General features: G+C 39.0%; 1 protein-coding gene across 1 annotated transcript in view; it reads right to left on the reverse strand.

Moving 5' to 3' along the window:
• Positions 1–9,741: 9,741 nt before the first annotated feature.
• LY86 (lymphocyte antigen 86) overlaps positions 9,742–24,150 on the reverse strand; it is a 53,459-nt gene continuing 39,050 nt past the window's right edge. The window contains exons 5-8 of the mRNA XM_039350659.1: positions 18,820–18,906; positions 16,365–16,493; positions 11,229–11,281; positions 9,742–10,129 (exon numbers count right to left, since the gene is read on the reverse strand). Coding sequence (XP_039206593.1) covers positions 10,046–10,129; positions 11,229–11,281; positions 16,365–16,493; positions 18,820–18,906 — 353 coding nt within the window. The 3' untranslated portion in view covers positions 9,742–10,045. The remainder of the gene's footprint in view (positions 10,130–11,228; positions 11,282–16,364; positions 16,494–18,819; positions 18,907–24,150) is intronic.

Here is a 24,150-nt window from a genome sequence, read left to right on the forward strand (position 1 = left end):
CATTTTGCTCTATGAGTTCATATTGACCTAACCCTAAGTGGAATTTTCCTCCTAAGGGATTTTCCCATGTATTTTATCTGGCCTGCTCGATATATGTTTCCTGGTAAAATGGAAAGGAAAATCGCATAGGAGGAAAATTCCCCTTAGGGTTAGGGTTAGGTCACAATGAACTCATAGATAAAAATGGACCTCGCCATCAAATTCAGAGTGATTTTGTATGGTTAGAAGGGCACTGACTTTTATAGCCTGCCCTTTCTATATTTCCTGCTAAAATACATGGGAAAATCCCATAGGAGGAAAATTCAATTTAGGGTTAGGGTTAGGTCAAAATGAACTCAGAGAGAAAAATGGACATCGCCAACAAATTCAGAGTGCTTGGGTAGTGTTAGGAGGGCACTCACTTTTCTATCTTGCCCTATCTATGTTTCCTGGTAATATATATGGGAAAATCCTATTGGAGGAAATTTCCACTTAGGGTTAGTAAGGTTAGGGTTAGGTCACCACGAACTCATAGAGGAAAATGGACATTGCCAACAAATTCAGAGTGCTTGGCTATTTTTAGGAGGGCACTGACTTTTCTACTCTGCCCTATCTATGTGTCCTAGTAAAATAAATGGGAAAATCCCTTAGGAAGAAAATTCCACTTAGGGTTAGGGTTAGGTCAACATGAACTCATAGAGCAAAATGGATGTTGCCAAGAAATTCAGAGTGCTTGGGTATGGTTAGGAGGGCACTGACTTTCCTAGCCTGCCCCATCTATGTTTCCCGGTAAAATACATGGGAAAATTCCATAGGAGGAAAATTCCACTTAGGAAGGCTAGAAAGGTCAGTGCCCTCCTAAACATACCCAAGAAATCAGAATTTGTTGACCTAACCCTAACCTTATTAACCCTAACTGGAATTTTCCTCCAATGGGATTTTCCATGTATTTTACCAGGAAACATAGATAGGGCAAGCTAGAAAAGTAAGTGCCCTCCTACCCGTACCCAAGCACTCTGAATTTGTTGGCGACGTCCATTTTGCTCTGTGAATTCATGTTAACCTAACCCTAACCCTAACTGGAATTTTCCTCCAATTGGATTTTCCATGTATTTTACCAGGAAACATACACTAGATAGGGCACACTACAAAAGTCAGTGCCCTCTTACTCATACCCAAGTACTCTGAATATCGTGGCGAGGTCAATTTTGCTCTATGAGTTCATGTTGACCTAACCCTAACCCTTAGTGGAATTTTCCTCCTATGGGATTTTCCCATCTATTGTACCAGGAAACATATATAGGTCAAGCTAGAAGGGTCAGTGCCCGCCTAACAATACCCAAGCACTCTGAATTTGTTGGCGATGTCCATTTTTATCTATTAGTCCATTGTGACCTAACCCTAACCCTAAGTGGAATTTTCCTCCTATGCGATTTTCCTTTCCATTTTACCAGGAAACATAGATAGGGCAAGATAGAAAAGTCAGTGCCCTCCTAACACTACCCAAGCACTCTGAATTTGTTGGCGATGTCCATTTTTCTCTCTGAGTTCATTTTGACCTAACCCTAACCCTAAGTGGAATTTTCCTCCTATGTGATTTCCCCATGTATTTTAGCAGGAAATATAGCAAGGGCAAGCTATAAAAGTCAGTGCCCTTCTAACCATACAAAATCACTCTGAATTTGTTGGCGAGGTCCATTTTTATCGATGAGTTCATTGTGACCTAACCCTAACCCTAAGTGGAATTTTCCTCCTATGCGATTTTCCTTTGCATTTTACCAGGAAACATAGATAGGGCAACCTAGAAAAGTATGTGCTCTCCTAACCGTACCCAAGTATTCCGAGATTGTTGGCGATGTCCATTTTTATCTATGAGTTCATTGTGACCTAACCCTAACCCTAACCCTAAGTAAAATTTTCCTCCTTTTCTATCTTGCCCATTTATGTTTCCTGGTACAATACATGGGAAAATCCTATAGGAGGAAAATTCCACTTAGGGTTAGGGTTAGGTCACGATGACCTCATATAGAAAAATGGACATCGTCAACAAATTCTGATTTCTTGGGTATGGTTAGGAGGGCACTGACCTTTCTAGCCTGCCCTATCTATCTTTCCTGGTAAAATACATGGGAAAATCCCATAGGAGGAAAATTCCACTTAGGGGTAGGGTTAGGTCACCATGAACTCATAGAGGAAAATGGATGTTGCCAACAAATTCAGAGTGCTTGGCTATGGTTAGGAGAGCACTGACTTTTTTACTCTGCCTTTCTACGTGTCCTGGTAAAATAAATGGGAAAATCCCTTAGGAGGAAAATTCTACTTAGGGTTAGGGTTAGGTCACCATGAACTCATATAGAAAAATTGACATCGGCAACAAATTCAGAGTTCTTGGGTAGTGTTTGGCGGGCACTGACCTTTCTACCCTGCCCTATATATGTTTCCTGGTAAAATACATGGGAAAATCCCATAGGAGGAAAATTCCACTTAGGGTTAGGTCAACATGAACTCATAGAGAAAAATGGACATGGCCAACAAATTCAGAGTTCTTGGGTAGTATTAGGAGAGCACTGAATTTTGTAGCGTGCCCTATCTATATTTCCTAGTAAAATACATGGGAAAATCCCATAGGAGGAAAATTCCACTTAGGGTTAGGGATAGGTCAGCATGAACTCATAGAGAAAAATGGACATCGTCAAGAAATTCAGAATACTTGGGTAGTGTTAGGATGGCACTGACTTTTCGAACTTGCCCTATCTATATTTCCTGGTAAAATAGTTGGAAAATCCCATTGGAGAAAAATTCCACTTAGGGTTAGTAAGGTTAGGTTTAGGTCACCATGAACTCATAGAGGAAAATGGATATTACCAACAAATTCAGAGTTCTTGGCTATGTTTAGGAGGGCACTGACTTTTTTACTGTGCCTATCTATGTGTCCTGGTAAAATAAATGGGAAAATCTCTTAGGAGGAAAACTCCACTTAGGGTTTGGGTTAGGTCACCATGAACGCATATAGAAAAATGGACATCGTCAACCAATTCTGATTTCTTGGGTATGTTTAGGAGGGCACTTACTTTTGTAACTTGCCATATGTATGTTTCCTGGTAAAATACATGGAAAATCCCATTGGAGGAAAATTCCACTTACGGTTAGGGTTAGGTCAACATGATCTCATAGAGCAAAATGGACTTTGCCAACAATCTCGGAATACTTGGGTACGGTGATGAGAGCACTTACTGTTCTACAAATGCAAAGGTAAATCCCATAGGAGTAAAATTGGATTAGGGTTAGGGTTAGATCAACATGAACTCATAGAGAAAAAAATGGACATTGCCAACAAATTCGGAATACTTTACTATGGTTAGGTGGGCACTTACTTTTCTACGCTGCCCTATCTATGTTTCCCGGTAAAAGATATGGGAAAATCACATAGGAGTAAAATTGCACTTAGGATTACGGTTAAATCACCATGATCTCATAGAGCAAAATAGTCATCGCCAAAAAAACAACAACAAAACAAACGGGATTCTTGGGTATAATTAGGAGGGCACTGACTTTTCTGGCCTGCTCTATATATGTTTCCTGGTAAAATGGAAAGGAAAATCACATTGGAGGAAAATTCCACTTTGGGTTAGGGTTAGGTCACAATGAACTCATAGATAAAAATGGACCTCGCCAACAAATGCAGAGTGATTTTGTATGGTTAGAAGGGCACTGACTTTTATAGCCTGCCCTTTCTATATTTCCTGCTAAAATACATGGGAAAATCCCACAGGAGGAAAATTCCACTTAGGGTTAGGGTTAGGTCAAAATGAACTCAGAGAGAAAAATGGACATCGTCAACAAATTCTGATTTCTTGGATATGTTTAGGAGGGCACTGACCTTTCTAGCCTTCCCTATCTATGTTTCCTGGTAAAATACATGGGAAAATCCCTTAGGAGGAAAATTCCACTTAGGGTTAGGGTTAGGTCACCATGAACTCATATAGAAAAATTGACATTGCCAACAAATTCAGAGTGCTTGGCTATGGTTAGGAAGGCACTGACTTTTTTACTCTGCCTGTCTTTGTGTCCTGGTAAAATAAATGGGAAAATCCCTTAGGAGGAAAATTCCACTTAGGGTTAGGGTTAGTCACCATGAACTCATATAGAAAAATGGACATCGCCAACAAATTCAGAGTGCTTGAGTAGTGTTTGGAGAGCAATGACTTTTGTAGCTTGCCCTATCTATGTTTCCTGGTAAAATAAATGGGAAAATCCCATAGGGGGAAAATTCCACTTAGGGTTAACGTTAGGTCAACATGAACTCATAAAGAAAAATGGACATCGCCAACAAATTCAGAGTTCTTGGGTAGTGTTACGCGGGCACTGACCTTTCTAGCCTGCCCTATCTATGTTTCCTGGTAAAATAAATGGGAAAGTCCCATAGGAGGAAAATTCCACTTAGGGTTAGGGTTAGGTCAACATGAACTCATAGAGCAAAATGGACCTTGCTACGAAATTCAGAGTACTTAGGTATGGTTAGGAAGGGACTGACTTCTGAAGTCTGCCCCATCTACTGTATGTTTCCTGGTAAAATACATGGGAAAATCCCATAGGAGGAAAATTCCACTTAGGGTTAGGGTTAGGTCAACATAAACTCATAGAGAAAAATGGGCATCGCCAACAAATTCAGTGTGCTTGGGTATTGTTAGGCGGGCACTGACCTTTCTAGCCTGCCCTATCTATGTTTCCTGGTAAAATACATGGAAAATCCCATTGGAGGAAAATTCCAGTTAGGGTTAATAAGGTTAGGGTTAGGTCACCATGAACTCATAGAGGAAAATGGACATTGCCAACAAATTCAGAGTGCTTGGCTATGGTTAGGAGGGCACTGAGTTTTTACTCTGCCTATCTATGTGTCCTGGTAAAATACGTGTGAAAATCCAATTGGAGGAAAATTCCAGTTAGGGTTAGGGTTAGGTCAAAATGAACTCAGAGAGAAAAATGGACATCGCCAACAAATTCAGAGTGCTTGGGTATTGTTAGGCCAGAACTGACCTTTCTACCCTGCCCTATATATGTTTCCTGCTACAATAGATGGGAAAATCCCATAGGAGGAATATTCCACTTAGGGTTAGGGTTAGGTCAACATGAACTCATAGAGAAAAATGGACATGGCCAAGAAATTCAGAATACTTGGGTAGTGTTAGGATGGCACTGACTTTTCGAACTTGCCCTATCTATATTTCCTGGTAAAATACTTGGAAAATCCCATTGGAGAAAAATTCCACTTAGGGTTAGTAAGGTTAGGGTTAAGTCACCATGAACTCATAGAGGAAAATGGATATTGCCAACAAATTCAGAGTGCTTGTCTATGGTTAGGAGGGCACTGACTTTTTTACTCTGCCTATCTATGTGTCCTGGTATAATAAATGGGAATATCTCTTAGGAGGAAAATTCCACTTAGGGTTAGGGTTAAGTCAAAATGAACTCATAGAGAAAAATGGACCTCGCCACGAAATTCAGAGTTCTTGGTTATGGTTAGGAGGCCACTAATTTTTCTATGCTGCCCTGTCTACTTTTCCTGGCAAAATACATGGGAAAGTCTCCTTTGAGGAAAATTTCACTTAAGTCATCGTGAACTCAGAGATCAAAATGGACATTGCCAAGAAATTCAGAGTTCTTGTATATGGTTAGTAAGGCACTGACTTTTCAAGTTTGCCCTATCTATGTTTCCTGGTAAAATACATGGAAAATCCCATTGGAGGAAAATTCCACTTAGGGTTAGTAAGGTTAGGGTTAGGTCACCATGAACTCATAGAGTAAAATGGACCTCGCCACGAAATTCAGAGTTCTTGAGGGCACTGAGTTTTCTACTCTGCCGTATCTACTGTATTTTTCCTGGTAAAATACATGGGAAAATCCCCTAGGAGGAAAATTCCACTTACGGTTAGGGTTTGGTCACCATGAACTCATATAGAAAAATGGACATCACCAACGAATTCTGAGTTCTTGCATAGGGATAGGAAGGCACTGACTTTTCAAGCTTGCCCTATCTATGTTTCCTGGTAAAATACATGGAAAATCCCATTGGAGGAAAATTCCAGTTAGGGTTAATAAGGTTAGGGTTAGGTCACCATGAACTCATAGAGCAAAATGGACATTGCCAACAAATACAGAGTGGTTGGCTGTGGTTAGGAGGGCACTGACTTTTCTACTCTGCCCTATCTATGTGTGCTGGTAAAATAAATGGGAAAATCCCTTAGGAGGAATATTCCACTTAGGGTTAGGGTTAAGTCAACATGAACTCATAGAGCAAAGTGGACGTTGCCACAAAATTCAGAGTACTTTGGTATGGTTAGGAGGGCACTGATTTTTGTAGTCTTCCCTATCTACTGTATGTTTCCTGGTAAAATACATGGGAAAATCCCATAGGAGGAAAATTTCACTTAGGGTTAGGGTTAGATCACCATGAACTCATATAGAAAAATGGACATCGCCAACAAATTCAGAGTGCTTGGGTATGGTTAGGAGGGCACTTACTTTTCTACTCTGCCTATCTATGTGTCCCGGTAAAATAAATGGGAAAATCCCTTAGGACGAAAATTCCAGTTAGGGTTAATAAGGTTAGGGTTAGGTCACCATGAACTCATAGAGCAAAATGGACATTGCCAACAAATACAGAGTGCTTGGCTGTGGTTAGGAGGGCACTGACTTTTCTACTCTGCCCTATCTATGTGTGCTGGTAAAATAAATGGGAAAATCCCTTAAGAGGAAAATTCCACTTAGGGTTAGGGTTAAGTCAACATGAACTCATAGAGTAAAATGGACCTCGCCACGAAATTCAGAGTTCTTGGGTATGGTTAGGAGGGCACTGAGTTTTCTACTCTGCCGTATCTACTGTATGTTTCCTGGTAAAATACATCGGAAAATCCCATAGGAGGAAAATTCCACTTACGGTTAGGTTAGGTCACCATGAACTCATATAGAAAAATTGACATCGCCAACTAATTCGGAGTTCTTGGTTATGGTTAGGAGGGTACTGTCTTTTCTAGCCTGCCCTATCTATGGTTCCTGGTAAAATACATGGGAAAATCCCATAGGAGGAAAATTCCTCTTAGGATTAGTGCAGTGGTGGCGAACCTATGGCACGGGTGCCAGAGGCGGCACTAAGAGCCCTCTCTGTGGGCACGTGCACCGGTGCCCCAGTCCTAAGCTGGGTTTTATAACATCTTTTCGCTTTAGGCCTCTGGCACCATGTGCTCCCCCCAAAAAAAATGTTCAATCAGTCAATTTCAACTTCTCGTGGGAAAAAAAAGATCTTGTTAGAATTGATTGATTGAACTTTTTAGTTCCAAACAATCTGCCCTTACCAGCGCAAACATACCCACCCAATGGGCCACACCCACCCAGCACTCAACGATGCATAAGTGGGTTTTGGGTTGCAGTTTGGGCCCTAATCTCTAAAAGGTTCACCATCACTTGGTTATGGTTAGGTCAACATGAACTCATAGAGAAAAATGGACATCGCCAACAAACTCAGAATACCTGGGTATGGTTAAGAGGGCACTGACTTTTCTAGCCTGCCCTATCTATTTTTCCTGCTAAAATAGATTGAAAGATCCCATAGGAGGAAAATTCCACATAGGGTTAGGGTCAGGTCACCATGAACTCATAGAGAAAAATGAACATCGCCAACAAATTCAGAATGCTTGGGTATGGTTAGGAGGGCACTGACTTTTCTAGCTTGCTCTATCTATGTTTCCTGGTAAAATACATGGGAAAATCCCATTGGAGGAAAATTCTACTTAGGGTTAGGGTTAGGTCACCATTAACTCAGAGAACAAAATGGACATCTCCAACAAATTCAGAGTGAAAATTCCACCTAGAGTTACAAGGATCAAAGACTGAAGCTAGAAGAAGGCAATTTTCTGTGATTCAAAAACAGTGCAGAGTTTCCAGTAGTGTGCCTTTTTGCTTCTGAAGCCACTTGTTCCTATTTCAACCAGAGGGTTAATTTTGTTGCATGGGTGGCCAGTGCTAAATTCACTGTGCTAAATCTCACTATGAAGCCGTTACAAGAAAAGCATTTTCTTCTTAAAAGGTTCTCAAACCAACATTTTCAGTTAAGAGTTTTCCTCAGGAACTGATTGTGGGAGAAGAAGAATACCATCAATCAATAAAATATGTGTAGCCATTCTAGTGTGCAATGTAGCAATTAAGGTGTGTGGACTGACACCAGGAGACTCAGAATGAGGTCTACCCATTATGTGACTGAACCAGTTTCATTTTATCAGCCCAACCTAGCTGTTGTTGTGGGGGAAAGTGGAAGGAGAAAGCACAAGTACCACCTTGAGCTCCTGAACTAAAAGTGGGGTATAAATACTAACAACAACAACAAAAAAATGCACCTCCAAAGCAAGAGACAGGCATTTGACAAATCTGGATTTAGGTTAAACGGACCATAATCTCAAATTTCATAGCTGTGAACATTTCTAATCTAATTAATGTTTATATAAAGGAAATATTTATGTTTACGTACTTCTGAAAGACAGAGAGCTCATTTTTATATATTCTTGTGAATGGATTCTTTCGTTTAGCTGATACGTCTATGGCAGGGGTAAGCAACCTTGGCTCTTTTATGACTTGTGGACTTCAACTCCCAAAATTCCTGAGCCAGCCAAGCTGGCTCAGGAATTCTGGAAGTTGAAGTCCACGAGTCATAAAAGAGCCAAGGTTGCCTACCCCTGGTCTATGGAGATTCTCAGTCATCCAGGTCATAATTGTCCCAAAGGTGCTTTTTCAAGAATCAACTGGACTTTCTTGTTATTCTTTGAAGACGTTTTGCTTCTCACCAAGAAGCTTCTTCAGCTCTGACTGGATGGTGGGGATTGGAAGGATTTATATTCCTTGCAGACAGCTGGTCGTTTGCATTCTTTTAGAGAGTCATTCTTTAGCTGATATATTTATTTATTTGTTTATGAGATTTGACAGAATTTAAATCTTTCCAGGTTTTCCTTTTATTTAATAAAGTGGCAAGATACTGAGTTGTAGCTTTTGTGTGTGGAAGTAACCACAGTTGAATTCTTATTTTGTTCAGCCTAGGAAACCTCACAACAAAATCGGAACAAAATTAAATAGATAAATTCCCTTCATGTCTCCTGACCAAATGACAGCCCTCCATCTGACTAAGCTGATCTCTTGGCTGAGGAGTATGTTCAGAGAATGCACAACGTTGCAGTGGATTTCCAAAATGGCATTCCCTCCATCCAGCACAGATGAGACCAGCTTACTAGATGGACTTGTCTTTTTTCCTGGAAGAGGGTGAGGGCACAATTGCTCGTTTATTGATCCAGCTGGCTGTGGATAGCAGCACTTACCCATTTGTGGCTTCGTTAGCTTGCTTTGTCCAAGCCTTGTTTTTCAGTGCAAGATTTTTTTCAATGTACTGCTCCAGGCCCCTAGAAGTATGGATCTCTGTCATTCTTACTCCTCCAAAAGACTCATTTTCATGTAAGGTTGCCTGCACTGCTGGCATGGTCAAAAAGATAAAGATGGCAGTCTCAATCACACAGTAGTGGCCACCATCTTGACTTTTTGGATGTTCCTGCATAAATCCAAAATGAACTGCACTGACAAAGGAACTGAAATAAAAGGGTATTCTGTCTTGCTTTGATGGGAATGGGAATTAGAAGGAAAATGGGGTAGAAGTAGGGGGTTTGGGGGTAACAACATACAAGCCCATTACCCATCACAAGAGGGATATTTAAACAGACTTAAAGATTGGCACGTGTATTAAACTTTATTCAAAAATCTCCCAAAGACAAAAATGGATGAAATTGCAGATGGTAATCTGTTGAAATCATATGAAGTTCATTTATGCTTTTATGGTACCGGTAGTCCTTGAGTTATGTCCATTCCTTCAGTGACCGTTCAAAGTTACGATGGTGCTGAAGGAAGGGACTTAACAGTTGGTCCTCAAAAGTCAATAAGTTTTTTTAATAAGTGGTCTTATGTAATGAATGAAAAAGTTTGGGAAGCACTGGTCTAGGCAATGCCAGCTCAAAAAGCAACAAACAGCAACTTCTCAGCGATTACTGATGTAAAAATCAGCACAAATAATTGTGTGATGGTCTTCGTTGAAGAGCTCAGCTGTTATATTAAATTCTCCCTATAAGAAAAAGAAAGGAAGAAATATATTCTTAAGGAATTAATTAATTAATTTGTGGAGACTACCACTTCTCTTCTAAAATGTTACTGTGGCTGTTGCTTTGAGTTAATCAGAACAATCTAATTAAATTCTCTTTAATTTCAAGTTGCATCTCTCCTTGATTAGTTTCCATTGGTTGTTTCTTGTCCTGCCCTCTCTGGTGCTTTGGAAAATAAATTGACCCCCTCCGCTTTGTGGCAGCCTCTCAAATACTGGAATACTGCTATCATGTCACCCCTAGTCCTTCTTTTCTCTAGACTAGCCAAACCCAAGTCCTGCAATTGTTCTTCATAAGTTTTACTCTCCAGGGCTTTAATCATCTTAGTTGTTCTTCTTTGCATTTTTCCAATATCTCAACATCTTTTTTGTAGCATGTATGCAGTATTCCAGGTGTGAATAATTTTTTATTATTGAAAATTGTTATTATTATTGTTATTGTTGTTGTTATTATTATTATTTAGTGAAAAATCATTTGCTTGTACACTTTTAGTGATCTCCTAAGAAGAGGTCTGTTGATCAAACAAAATTTTCTTTAATCTGGCTTCTGTTCTTATTATGGCCATATAAAATTACAACCAATCTTCCTTTTTTCAAGTCAAAAATTCTACTTGTCATTGAGTGCTGCACGTGGAGCTACACTTCACAATTTGCCTGGATACGATCTACATTTGATTTGGTTTGACTTACACTGAAACTTAATGAAAGCTTAAAATTGTTAATGGTTCTCCTCTGCTGTTTTTATTATCTTTGTCTGTCACATTAGAAATTATAATGTACTCTAGCAACAGTTATTTCTAGTGTACTCAAATAACCCTGGGAGTCAGGCTGTGTACCTCTATCCTGCGCAGTTGTCAAGCAATAATATCAATTGCTCCCAGGTTGTCATATGAGAATACATGATCCTTATGCATGACATTTTACTAGATAATGTTGTGACAACCACATTCCTCTTTCACATGTCTTACTTCTCCAGTAAATTCATTTATAAACATAGCATTACTGCATCTATTAGATATTTGACAAAGGACACTTTTCCTTCATAAAAGTTAGAAAAACTTACGTGTGGGATGTTCTCCATGTTCAGGGAGACAGGCCCGGAGTAATAAATATATTCTACAAAAAAAAAAAAAAAAAAAAAACCCACCATTTCCAGTGATGAGCAAGAAAACTGGTTGAGACAGAAACTATTTTATACAATGAATGCCATGAATAATCTCTATGATTAAAATACACCACATATGCAGAAAAATACCCTCATTCTATTGGATGGAAACCAAAAATCAGATCCTTGCTCAATAATTAACTACTCTAATACAGACTTGGCACACCGTCTTCAGGTCTCTGCAATAATGAGCTGCTGAATTTTGTAACAATACTGTACCTTCATCTTTGTGTATGGTTTAAAGGTTAATAATATTATTAAGGTGACCAACCATCTCCTTTAGGGAGGACAATCCTCCTTTTGTAAGTTCTGTCCTCCCTTGAAAAGTGTCCTCCTACATGTCCTCCTTTTTGATATTTGAAGACTAATCTGCAGGGCTTTTTTTTTCTCATAGAACACTCAGAACGGCGTTCTGGCACCTTTTTTTTGATGGTTTTTTTTTTTCAGCTTTTGCATGAGCTGTGCTACTCCTGCTATTGGCTTTCGAAAGCCAATAGGAATTGCTGCTGAGCGTGCCAAAACACCCAACTGGCAAACTTTGCACATGCAAGTTGTCTGTATTATTGTTGCAATGAATAAAATGTTTCTTTTATTTACAATATTTTTTCTTCAATTTATTTGTGTCCTCCTTTTCATTGTAAAAAAGTTGGTCACCTTAATATTATTTATTAACAAATAATGTTTCTATTGTTTGTTTTTTAAAATTGTAGCCAGCAGCCCACCTGTAACAGACAACCTTGCAATAAGTCAGTACAAAAGTCACTGAGAACAATCAAATGTGCTAGATCATAACTTACAACATGGATCACAACTGAAGTCAACAAAGTCTTAACAAAACAAAAAAGCTGCTTAATTCCAAAACCGTTGCCCTAGTGTCCCTTTCAAGGGAATACATTTTGTCTCTTCATGAAACCCTAACAGTGTGAGGCCAAATCAACTTTGGGGAGCTATTCTACAATGCCTGGATTACCATTGAGGTTTATCTCCAGCCTTTCATCCTCTTAGTCCTTCAAGAGGTGGGGACACTAAAGCTCTCACTGGGTGGGCAGATTCTAATCAGAGGAGGCAGTGCTAAAGGTAACAGAGAGCCTGAGCATGTAAGGATTTTACAAGTTAGGCCAGCACATTGAGTTGGTTTTCTAAACCTAAAGGTAGCTAGTGCAGTGGTTATGGCACAAGTGTTGTGCTGCTGAAGTGGTTCTCACTCACTGGAAACCAAGCTGTCATATTCTGAAGCAAGTGCAGTTCCTGGGCAGCCCAGAGTAGAACATGTCACAATAGCCTAATCACATGGTAGAAGGGCATAAATCTCTGTTGTAAGACTTTCCAGTCCAAGCAAACTATAAAGGATGCACCAAGGGAAACTATAAAGGATGAAGCTGGGAAATGATGCCTTCTAGCTTCTACCTGCTGCCCGAGTGGAGCCATAAGTCCAGGAGATGAATCAAGTCATAAACCTGCTCTTTCAGGAGGACTGTGACCCTTTCCAGAAGAGAGCCCACATACAAACAGTAACCCCCTTTTGCTCGAATTCAGTCTAAGCTTGTTTTGTCCCATTCAATTGCTCACAGTCTGTAGACTCCAAGTAATCATTCAATTGCTCACAGTCTGTAGACTTCAAGTAATCATGGGTGGTAATATATAACTGGGTATCATCCACCTACTGATGATATTTTTTTCCCCTTTCCATTCAATCGTGTCAGATTCTTAGTGACTACCTGGACAAGTTCTTGCAGTTTTCTTGGCCTAAGGCTGAGAGAGACAGACTGGCCCAAGGACCCCAGATGGTTTTGTGCCCAAAGTGGGACTAGAACTCACAGTCTCTGGATTTCGAAGGAGTGGAGTGACCAGGTATTGGACTGCTCGACCTCCAGGACTGTCAATTAAAACTACCCACTCAGAAAGGAGTAGAATAGCCATTTGAGAGTGCCTCTAACCTCAATCCATATAAATGGTTTAAAGCAGTGGTTCTCAACCTTTTTAATGCCGCGAGCCCCAACTGGTCGTAAGTTGAGGACTACTCAACTGGTGCAGCACCGTTTGCAGAATGGGACTTTTGGTGGGCTATTCAAGAGAGTCTATTCTATTGGCTTTCAAAAGCCAATAGAATAAAAGGGAGTAGCACAGCTAAGGAAAAGGGGGAAAAAAATGATGGACTGCGTTGTTTGGCGACCCCCGTGAAATGGTCGTTTGACCCCAAATGGGGTCCTGACCCACAGGTTAAGAACCACTGATTTAAAGGATACCATGGTGAATGCTACTAAACTCTACCTAGGCACACTTGCTCTATAAAAGATCCTAACTCAGGATATTCAATGATTTCAGTCCTATGTCCAGGATTGAACTCTTCCTGGAAGGGATTCAGATAATCCAAAATATTTCTGATTCTCTGTAGTTGATGCTCTAATGCCATTTAGCGTCCTGCAGTGGCACAGCAGTACCCTGCCAAGGTGCAGAAAATGGAGAAAAATATAACAAGGGAAAAACTCTATATGCCGCCTTCAGTCCTTGAATGAAAAATTAATAAACATAAAAGGAATAATTGTAAGCATGGAGTAATAGAGTTATAATGCAGCCACTGACAGAAAGTGAAGTTGGTCAGAATATTCTGAGGAGACTTAAATACTGCAAACACATATTACTTAAAAAAAAACCCACCCTCTAAACCAGGGGTTCTCAACCTTTGGCAACTTTAAGACTTGTGGACTTCAACTCTCAGAATTCCTCAGCCAGCTTTGCTGGCTGAGGAATTCTGGGAGTTGAAGTCCACAAGTCTTAAAGTTGCCAAGGTTGAGAACCCCTGAGTGACAGACAAGTTTCTAAACAGATGAATGACAAAGTGAATCAGAATTGTTATGTAATAGTGAGATAATATGACATTGCATTGTTGTAACTGTTTCAACCAAGAGACTGAAATGTACCTTACTCCCCTTATATGGTTCAACGAATGGTCTGTTAAGGGCACTGGGGGAGTTAGATTCTTTGTTTAATGGTCATAAAGCTATTTATAATTCTGGTGTAGGTCATGCTGCATATGTGTTCAGAGGTTCCTTATATTTCCTGCCCAAATGCTGTTCTCTAACTTTTTGATTTTTCTATAAAGAAAGAATAATAGCACAACTATGCATGTATACTTTAAAGGCATCTGAAACAAAACAAAAGACAGAGTGTCTATTAAAAAAAAAACTCTTCAAAACGTATGTTTAGTTTCAGTCCTGATCAGTGGCTTTCTACTACCCGCTTCAGCTTGGCTGAGCTCCAGACTCATTTTGGTTTCCTTTCGGTGTTTGGCCAGAGCCAAGATGGGGCCAGGATTTCCCTTAAAATCTTCTCCTGGCTCCCAAGAGGCTGTGTGGAAAGAGAAACTGGTTTCTAATGAACAGTTGGTGTGGGTATGTATGTGTATGAAAGAGAGAGAGAAAGAGAGAGAGAGAGAGAGAGAGAGAGAGAGAGAGAGAGAGAGAGAGAGAGAGAGAGAGAGAGAGATCAGTGAGCACAAAATGGTCAAAGAATTGCATGAATTTAATCAGTGTTAATTCTTGACTCCATGATATTCCTTGTTATGATGCATATTTCTCTCTCTCTCTCTCTCTCTCTCTCTCTCTCTCTCTCTCTCTCTCTCTCTCTCTCTCTCTCTCTCTCTCTCTCTCTCTCTCTCTCTCTCTCTTTCTCATCACATCTAGCCATTCCAACAGGTCCTACAAGAAAAGTCAGGTTGCACCTAACTTAGGGGTAGGGAACCTTGGCTCTTTTATGACTTGTGGACTTCAACTCCCAGAATTCCTGAACCAACCATGCTGACTCAGGTATTCTGGGATTTGAAGTCTACAAGTCATAAAAGAGCCAAGGTTCCCTACCCCTGATTCCTAACCCATCCTTAAAGGAATATATCTGATGGGACCAGGAGGAGAGCCTTTTCTGTATGGCAACCCCACCTCTGGAACATTCCTCCTCCAGTGGGCAGGCTGGTGCTGACATGACTGGCCTTCCAGAAGAACCTGAAAATGTAACTCTGCCATCTGACCTGGGGATTTGGTAGTAATGGCATGATGCCTGCAAAGGGGTTGTATTGTTAGTGAGTTTACTGAGTTTTCCCGCTGATAATATTTTTTTATGGTTTTAAAAGTTACAGTATTTTTGTTTTACTGTTTTTGCATTTATGTGGTTTGGTGTTTTTTTAAAAAAACTTTATAAGTTATTTAGGGTCACGTATCTGAGATGGGATGGCTATGTAAGTTGAACAAACAAGCAAGCAATAATAAAAGAATTTGGCTTTCTACTTGTCTGCAAAAGGAACTGTTTGTGTGGCTTCTACAATAGATTACCTTTCTTTCTCTTGAATTTTCCACAAGTTTTTATTAAGTACTTCCTCAGAATCAGGGAGCTGTCAGAGAGATTTGTGAGCATGTGAGAATTTAAGTTTGTCATCAGTCTCATGTCCATAATTTGCATGATTGTGTGCTTAGGTGGCACTTGGTTATTACTGTCTGATATCTTCGAGCTACATAAAAATTGCTCCAGCAGATCTTCAGAGCACACATCTTAATGGATGGATTGTGGCATCATCATGAAACTCACAGCTCTGTATTTATGATTATAATTCTGATTAGGATGTCAACATGGAAGACTTAAGATACCTTTGAATCTCTTTGATTAGCTTATTGTACTATAACTGATGCTCATTTCATATTTGCTCCACTATCTATGTATTCATATACATATGTGAAACAGAGCAGAGCAGGTGGTATTAATCAGCTGTTTGACCAAGCAGGGAACCTCTAATTCCTAACCCAAATTCCTAAATCTATTTATAAGGCCTTTTGGGGGCTATGGCTATTTTTTTTATCAGAGATAAGCATCTGAGTTCCCCACTCCCACTTTTTTTTAACCCCTTTCATTTGATTTGGGGCAACAAATCAAGTAGCAGATAAGAAGTAGCACACATCCTGCAGAAAAGAGAACAACACTTTCCCAACTTTGGCTGATCTGGAAAAAGGTCAGCAGGGTCAGTGCCATTGTATGAAAAAAAATTACCTCCTTTCTTCTTTCCACAGAATTGAAACTGGGGCCAATTTCGTTCACAAAGTGGTTTGCTGTAAAGTGGTACAATATGTCCATTAAGAGTAGTACTGAAATCCACAGTGAGTTCATTGATGGCGTGCCCTGTAGAATAGATGTAGTATGAATCTTATCAGGAAGTACACAAGAACAAGGCCTTGCCACTGTGCTACTTTAGTTTTCATAAAACGAGAGAGAGAGAGAGAGAGAGAGAGAGAGAGAGAGAGAGAGAGAGAGAGAGAGAGAGAGAGAGAGAATTCACATGTGTGTAAAATGTGGTTTATACAATATGTCTCACCTATTGTAAATCCCCAAATTTAAAGCAAGTGGATATTCCAACTTACATTCAATTACTTGAGACAAATATCTACACTGGATGTAGAGGGAGTTTGGTTTTGATTTAACAAACACAAAATCCATCCTTAGTAAGTTTCATGCTTGGGACAAAATTATAGTATGATTCAGATTGGCTTAAAAACCTATTTAATTCTAGCAAGACCAGAGTTGAACAAAACTGAAATCTGGCAAGTCAAGATAGGAGGCATGGCTAGATCTAAAAAAATCAGTTTCCCTGTAGATGGCCTTAATCCAGTGGTGGGATTCAGCCAGTTCGCACCACTTTGGCAGAACCGGTGGTTAATTTTTTGTTGCCCAGGCCCAGAATGGACTTCCAGAAGCGGCATCCACACAGAGAACCAGTTGTTCACATATTTGAATCCCACCACTGCCTTTAGAGGCAGTCACACTACCAGGAAGACTAATAGCCATTGATCCCTATGACTTCTATGAATTGGCCTAATCTTTTCTTGAAGCCAGCCATGCCTGTATCCCATACCACATTCAGTGTAGCAAATTCCAAAGTTTAATTGTACGTTGTGTAAAAAAAAATCTGTTTATCTAAATCCTAGTCACCTTTCAAAACCTGGTTTAAGTGAACAAATTAGTAAAAATAGACTTTAATTTTAGATTGTAAGAAACTTAATTGGTTGCAAACAATGTTAGGGGCAATGTGCAACTGGCTCTCTCTGTCCAACTATACCTCTGACATCAGCATCACAATTGCACAGATTTCCTCCTCCCTAAAGAATATTGTTATCCTACATGCAGGATGTACAACATCCATATATGCTCTGAGTTTGCATAGTATGTTGAACTCCAAAAATAAGTAGGGCTGGACAGTTTAAGGAAGGGTTTCAGGTGTTTTAACGAGGGAAATGGGTTCCCTAAACTTCTGTGAGTCTTAAGATTGCCACTGTATCCTTTAAAGCAGGGGTTTTCAAACTTGGCCCTTTTATGACTTGTGGACTTCAGCTCCCAGAATTCCTCAGCCAGCGTGCCTGGCTGAGGAATTCTGGGAGTTGAAGTCCACAAGTCATAAAAGGGCCCAGTTTGAAGACCCCTGCTTTAAAGCCTTCCTAAATTAGAGCTTGGGGAAAAGCTCTACAAAAAGAATATTGCTAGGTCATATTTGCAGCCCTGGCTTATACCAAAGGAGAGCAATCTGTAATTTTCCAGATCAGTTGAGCTTTGAACCTCATTATCCTACAACTTGGCCATCTTGAGGAGATCTGATGGGAGTTGTCCTCCTCTACCATGCAGTGACGTAGTTGCAAAATCATGCCCATGAGGTGCCACAGGGAATCTAGGAAAATATTCACTGCTGAGATTGGTGTTGCTTCTGAAAACAGCTTTTGGTGTACTTTCCTTTCAGAAATATCCTTAATAATAAGTCATGTAACGTTAATTCATCATAAGTCCTTCATTGAGTTACTTGGTTAAGTAATCAGCAAATGAGGATACATGTACTGTAATATATGGGGCAGTTATAAGCTTATTAGGAATGCATATCTGATAAGAAATTTCAGGGTGAGTATCAGTCTATGCCTTTCCAAAAGTCAGCTTACTTAGCAACACAAATATCCCATAGTTTCTGCTCAGCCAGTGCAGGCTGGCAGAGTTGGTGTGCCCCACAACCCTTGGATTAAACAATGGCATCTATTAGGACCCAGGAAGGGTGCCTTCTCTATTGCAGTACCTGCTGTCTGGAATGACACACACACACAGCTGGATCATGTGGTTCTCACCATGATCACATTCCAGAAGGCATGAAGACCTGACTCTTCCCCCCAAGGCTTTGCGTTAGGGTGAATTGGGGCCCCTTGATGAATGAGGTTTTCATTCATGTTTGTATGGAGTAATTGGATGTCATAGGCTTATTTGTATAGTACTGGGTTTTTATTCTGTTTTCTCTTTGATTTTGTGAGCTGCATAGAATTGCTTTGGAGCCAGGCAGGACCTAAATCTAATAATAAGACGAATAAATTGTAGCTGATTATTTTAATTTAGGACACAAAGCATTCTCTAAACCATTGAACAATTGCCCACTTGTACTGTGATTCAGCACTACAGAGCAGTGAATTGCTATACTTACTTAAAACAGTTGCTAATCGAATGTTAACATCTTTGCCGGCTACATAGGAGCAACTGTCAACACTCAAAGCAACATCTTGCAGAGGATCTGCAAAGAAAAATAAGACGCAAATCACAAGTGATTGATTTTACTGTAGCCTAAATAAGAGCTATAACAGTGTAGATAACAAAACATCAGAAAGATATTTCTTAAACTTGTTTTCAAATCAATTATCTTCACGGTTCCTGTGGATGTGTGGATCACTCTGCTTTCCGCTTGGGAGATTCAACAGGGAAGGAAATTCAAAGCTTGTGATCCCTGTCCTTTTGACACCATAACTTGATTAAGCAATCGAGCTTCTGAGCAGAAGCAAATGTGGAGGACCAGACTTTCCTTTGCAGCTTGCCCTGAAATGCCACTTCTGCAATGCCCCTATTGAAATTTAAACAGGAAGCACTTTGCTTCTTCAGGATGTGATTGGACCACCAAAGGTATCCTCCAACTTTCCAAGGTCTTCCTCAATTTCTTTTTGGCAGACCCTCCAGGGATAGTTGGCTTTTTCAGACCTCCCTTTAAGTATCAGCCCCATAGATCAATCACACCGGTGTTTTTTTATGCTATCTTATAGCATAAATTCCTCTGACTCCCTTACACAGAATAATTTTATATCTATAAGTTTTTGTAGTTTTTCTTCTCTGTTATTCTGAGGAGAAATAGATGCTATATTTAATTTTAGCAGACTTGTCCACAGAACACATAGTGACAAAGTGTGCTGTGGCATTCCCCTTTGCACATGGACAGTGTAGGTAAATTTTGCAGCACCAACAGCCTTATTTTGTTCAAAATGTTTCTGTCGCTACAGGGCACATAGGATGAATGGAGAGAAAGAGCCGCATATCTTACAACATATTCATTTCATAGTTGAAAACAAACTAGCACATATAACTTTATGCACCAAAAGTTTTCTTTATGCCTTTAAAATATATATATATTTGTGATCACACCAATAGATGCAGTTTCTCTGTAAGAACTATTTTAATAAAATATTGTGCTCTGATTATCAAAACAAAGGCATGGGCAACAAGGAAGATAGCATTATAAGGAAACAGGAATAGAACCCTTTGTGCTTTCTTCCCTATCTGTCAAAATCAGTTTTGTTTTTGTTTTATCATGATATGGTAAATGAGCATTGCTTAATATTTTTGCTTCTTAAACACTTTTGACGATTATTTTGCAATCCCATTGTCACCGAGATGTCATAAGTAGGTTATGAAAACCCATTAGAAAATGGATTTCATAACACCAACATCTTGACATCTCTTTTGTGTGCTATCAGTTCCCCTTTTTGCCTTCAGCTGGTTTTTAGATTAGCTATTTGACTTTGCAAAAAAAACAACCACCCGTTTCTCCTCTTTTTTCTACTCATGCATGCAGATGGTACAGTATAGAAAAAAGTCTATAAGGGGATTTGTTTGGTAGAGGTGCCTCTTGTAGCATTTTCAGCCCTTGCTCTCAGTCTTCAAGTGTAGATTAGTTGTATTCCTGCAACAGGAACAGATGTGCAGCAGTTGGTATTCTGTTGATTGGTATGTTTTCAGAGAGTAAAAAAGGAGCATGGCAAATTGTTGTCTGTGAATTTGCAGTTTGTGCTATTGTTTTTTTTTTTTTTTCCCTCCTTCCAATGGTGCTGCTGGTTTGGATAATTTGAGCCTTATGCAGGCAGCTGATAGCACACATGATTATGGCCTTAACTTGGGGTAGTCAGTTGATATAATGATTTTATAGTCTTTTTAAAATAATAGATGTTGATGGTGTTAGTCGGAGTTTTATGTTGTCTAACTTGTCTGCCATCCCTGTTTTACCAGTTGTTTGAATAGCCGGTTATGGGGGTAAATGAATCAATAAAAGGAAAATGCTCTATACAGACTATAAAACTAGTTATTGTCTCACAGGTTCCAATAACTGGTGGGTAATAAGTTGTGCAGGAAAAATGCACAGATGTCATGGGGGTGGGGGGTGGGAGTGTCCACTTTACTGCTTAGAGAGTTACTCTGTTCCATCCACCCATCCATCAATCTGTCCGCAGGCTGAAAATGTACACATCCTGAATTCTCACAGAGTCAAAATGTTTATCTTCCTTTCCCAGGAGTAAATTATGCTGTACTTCAACCTCTCATTTCCCCTCCACACTTGAGAAACACACAGCACTGTTGAATTTCTAGATTTTTTTATATGCATTTTTTTTCAGAACCACTTGCCAAATTAGATCTTTTTTTTGTTTTATAAAATCCCCCTCATATATTGTGTGTGTGTGTATGTGTGTATTTAAAAAAAGTCTATTGTTGAATATTTCATTTGGTAATTCAATTCAAAGGCAATTTGATTGGACCTCTAAAATGAAGAATATTTCCAAACAGAATTAGCAAACTGATCTGAATTGAATCAAGCATTCTGATGTTAGATTCTTCCAAAGCAATTCAGATGTCTGAATCAAACTGCATTGATGATAGTTTGATTGGAAAGATTAAACTGAATTACATTGCAAATCTAAATGGAATCACTTGGTCAAATAGGATTTTATCTCATGTATTTATTTGTTAGATATATATCCTCCCTTTGCTTTAGAGAATCAAGGTTATGAACATAACACTTTTCCCTCTTAATTTTTTTTTAGATTGGCTGAGCCAAAAGTCTATAACTAGGTTAAAATCATTCCATGAGCTTCCGTGACTATTGGGAATGTGCCAGTCAGGCAAGGAGGAGGAAACAAGTGTGCAATTTGCCTTGAGTTTCTGCCTTGCATGGTGACCAGAGACCTAGGTTGGAAACCCCCCCCCCCAAAAAAAAAGTTCCATGAGACTATCTGCTTGTTCCAAGAGAAGGTAAGCAGTCTGGGGAGATTCTTGTATTATAGGTAGACTACAATAAAGTAGTCAACTTGAACCCTTCACATGTGGATCTTGTTACTTATGCCTGACACTGGCTGAGGCTAGACTTGAATTTCTTTGATACAAGCCTAATATTTTAATTATTATATTATTGACTATTATTGACTATTATACTATTATTACTTTCATTTTTTACATACTAGTTCTTTGCAAAGTACAATCTTGATGACCCATCAAGCATTTCTTCAACCATATTACCAAAATATCTCCATCTATGAAGATCAACATTGTGGCAAAATTTATTTAGCTATACAAATCACCAACTTAATTAGTTAAGGGTAGGTCTTCTATAGATTATCCAGCATCCTTATGGCCACTGAGTCTCAATTGTGCAAAATTGTTACAACTGAATTATCTTTAGAGATTTACTTTCACAGGAATAATATTGGAGTTTTGCTGTTTTCATGCTTTAAAATTTCCCGGACAATCTCTGTCTTTGACATTATAACTATACCTTGATATTCCTATCCTTAGCAACCCTCAGTTGTAAAGCTAGAATGTATTAATCTTTATGCATTAAGGAATTGTCCATTTTCCTTCGTTCTATTTTAACTATATACCTGAATAAGTTTTTCCAAGTAGTGGAATCCTACACAATGAATATCTGATGTTTCTATGATGACAATACAATAGGCTCAACCATCATATTGAAATCACATTAGAAAAATTTCATTTTCTCTCCCCCCCCCTTCTCTCTTGTTCCTATGCCATTCCAGGTTCAATGCTTTTGAACAGTTAGTTGATAATTTTCTAACAAATTATTGATTTAAATTATTTTTGGGAAAACAATTTCCAGTAGATTAATTGCATATGTTTCCAGACATTGATCTGATTGAGTTCACATAGTTTGGGAGGGAGGTGGTGGGCCATTATTCTGCAGAGTACATAAATGCTTTTGGCCTTTCTCTATTCCACTCCTGGGAATAATTAAATAATGGAAAGGCGGTAAATTATTTTAGCTCCTGTTTTTCCAAGTTCATGCTATAGTAGAGCAGAATTGAAAATGAACACACAATAAACTGATTCTTAGCATTTTCATAGTGCTTTCTGCCTCCAAAGACCTAAATATGATACCCTCTAATTAATTCTAACCACAGTCCTGGTGTGGAAATGATTACAAACATTTTTTAAAAAATTCACAGCTAAAATGCTTTCTCACCACTGGTATTCCAGCTAGGGAAATAAATTACTTTCAGTGTTCCCTAAACTTCTCATAGTGATCACTCCTACCCTGCACTTTTAAAATTTAGAACTGGAAACACATTTCACTTGCTAAGACAAAAGCTACTTACAGTCCCATCAATTGACAGGGTGAAACAGTGGGATTAGTTTAACATTAATTGAGTTCTGACTGATCTGGGCCTCTTAAAGTAGACTGCTCCTTTTTAAAAACTTTATATCCCAATAACCACTCTGTAACAGCAGCTCTGAGTACCAACAAGATGGAAAGAAAAAAGATAAAGGGAAAAAAAGCATATTTTCCCTTAAAAGACAGTTACAGGAAATCTGTTACTTTATTTATTGGTTACGGTAAATTTTAAATAATTAAAATGTCAATAATACTGTTGAAAATACTGCTGTAACTAAAAAAAATAACAAGTGAGAGAACTCATGGGGATTGTTTGCTATAATAGAGGCAGTTTTCCTATAAATCCAAGCCAGAAAAAAAGATAGTCAAATAACACGAAGCCAGCAAACTTTAATGCAAAACTATTTTATTCTTAAATTAGATTAAATTAAATTGGCTCCTGAGACCAAGTGTTGTTCCAATTCTGGATATCAATAAATGAATAAAATAAATTCCCCTGAGATCTTGGTTCCTGGCAGCTCTGACTTCTGTTTCTGTTCTCCTCTCTTTATATTCCAATTTAAAAAGGCATCATTTCCTATTCTGGTTACTTCAACATACTCATGGTTATTTGTGTACTTGTGTACACTGGTTGAGAACAGTACAAGACAGTATCCTATCACCAGTGTTTCAACTTGAAACAATGAAAATGAAAAGGCAATTTTGTCTTTTGCCTCAAAGGGCAAGTGTTGTGGGCAGGATATCTATAGGTAAAGAGACCCAGGGATGACCTTGGAGAACCTATGCAGAGTTAGTTAGGACAACAGGTACAAAAGCATACTTCAGTCTGGGAAGAAACTCAGTCTGGTTCTTCCCAAAGTTTCTTAGATATAAGGAAAAACACAGTTTAGGTTTTCAAGATTTTGTTACTAGAATGTCTATCAATAAATATACAGTAATTCTAATCAAAGTAGCAGACTTGATTTCCGGGTGAAGACTACCTCAATGTGCTGACATCATGAAAGGATTAAAAAAAAAAAAGTCTAGATGGTAACTTCACGATTGAACCCCAGCTTCTTTTTAATGTGCATTGCATGCATCACACATAAAAAAGGA

This window comes from Crotalus tigris, unplaced genomic scaffold, assembly GCF_016545835.1.
Source record: "Crotalus tigris isolate CLP2741 ecotype Arizona unplaced genomic scaffold, ASM1654583v1 scf7180000017567.3851432, whole genome shotgun sequence".
Lineage (NCBI taxonomy): Eukaryota > Metazoa > Chordata > Lepidosauria > Squamata > Viperidae > Crotalus > Crotalus tigris.